At 64.5% G+C, this 1,429-nt stretch overlaps 1 protein-coding gene across 1 annotated transcript in view; it reads right to left on the bottom strand.

The window, feature by feature from the left end:
• Positions 1–68: 68 nt before the first annotated feature.
• The window catches only part of LOC118157094 (neuronal acetylcholine receptor subunit alpha-2-like), a 2,283-nt gene continuing 922 nt past the window's right edge, over positions 69–1,429 (bottom strand). The window contains exons 3-5 of the mRNA XM_035311335.1: positions 1,097–1,330; positions 382–426; positions 69–192 (exon numbers count right to left, since the gene is read on the bottom strand). Coding sequence (XP_035167226.1) covers positions 79–192; positions 382–426; positions 1,097–1,330 — 393 coding nt within the window. The 3' untranslated portion in view covers positions 69–78. The remainder of the gene's footprint in view (positions 193–381; positions 427–1,096; positions 1,331–1,429) is intronic.

Raw genomic sequence — 1,429 nt, forward strand, 5'->3', positions numbered from 1 at the left:
GGGATGGGGATGGGGATGGGGATGGGATGGGGATGGGATGGGATGGGGTTGGGGAGCTGGCCCTGGGGACACCCCATCTCACTTGTTGTAGAGCACGATGTCAGGGATCCAGATCATCTCGGAGGGTACCCGGATGGAGGTGACGTTGTCGAAGTCTGCTGGGTTCCAGCGCAGCTTGTAGTCGCTCCACTCCTGGAGGGGGACACAGAGGGCATCAGGTGGCCCTGGGTCTGCCTGGTGTCACCCTCCTCCTCCTCCTCTTCCTCTGGCAGCACTCCCCAGGGGGGTGACACCACGGAGATGCCCCCAGCAGGGTCTCTCTGCCCCAAATGCTCTGCCCACCTTGGCACGCTCCTGCCCGAGGAGGGCACAGGCTCCTACCTGCTTCAGCCAGACGTTCGTGGTCATCATTTGGTTCTTCTCATCCTGTGGTGGGGATGAAACGGGGAGAAATGAGAGGGGGCAGACAGAGAAGGCGGGATCCCAGAGTTGGGATCCCACCGCTGGCCGTGCAGCTCCTTCTGCCTCTGGACTTCAGCTCCTGGAAGCAACTGGAACCAGTGCAAGGTGAAGGAGAGGCCGGCTGGCTGCTCGCTAGATGGCAGCAACAAATAGGACGTGGCTGCGTACAGCTGCGACGGGAGGACAAAAATAGACGGATGGATGCGCCTCGATGCCCTCCTGCTCCCGAGAGGGAGGTTGGGGATGAGGGGAGCAGAGCCCCCAGCTTGTTGGAGGGCTGGGCAGGCGATGGGTGGCTTGTCACCCCCTGGAGATGGGCAGGGGGTGCTGCTGCCTGGAGCCCGCCGTGCAAGAGTTTCCCCTGCCCGTGGTCAAGCAGACGGGTCGGGGCAGTGGGTAAGAAGTGGAAGGAGCCCTGAGCATCCCAGTGGGAGCAAGCCCTGGCTATTTCACTGCTGGGGCAAGGCTCTGAGCCCAGAGCGGCACCAAACCGTGCCCAAACCCATGAGCGGCTCCTCAGGGGGCTGAGCTGGTCGCAGGGGGCTCGCAGCCACGGCACGGGGCTGGGGGGGCTCCAGGGCAGCACCGTGGGGCTCAGAGGTCCCGGGCTGGGGTCCCCCGGTGGGCTACGCACCACGTCGATGAGCTGCGCGATGGAGAGCCCGAACTTCACGATGACCACGTCGGAGGTGTTGGGCACCGGCCGCGACCACCGGTTGTAGCCGGTGAAGAGGTGCTTGAAGAGGCGCTCCTCGGCGTGGCTGCGGGGCTGCTTCTGTGCCGGGGCTGCTGCAAAGAGATGGGGCTGGAGGCTGGGGCAGGGGCAGAGCCCCCCCCCCGCATCCCCAAAACAGAGCTGTGCGTGGCCCTGAAAATAAAAACGATGAAATATTTCATCCCCTTTCCCCCGCTCCCGGGGGGGGGGGGGGGGGGTTTCTGCTCCCTGCTTCATCTCAGCAGCGCTTGG

The sequence above is a fragment of the Oxyura jamaicensis genome (assembly GCF_011077185.1).
Source record: "Oxyura jamaicensis isolate SHBP4307 breed ruddy duck chromosome 3 unlocalized genomic scaffold, BPBGC_Ojam_1.0 oxy3_random_OJ68594, whole genome shotgun sequence".
In the NCBI taxonomy this organism is placed as follows: Eukaryota; Metazoa; Chordata; class Aves; order Anseriformes; family Anatidae; genus Oxyura; species Oxyura jamaicensis.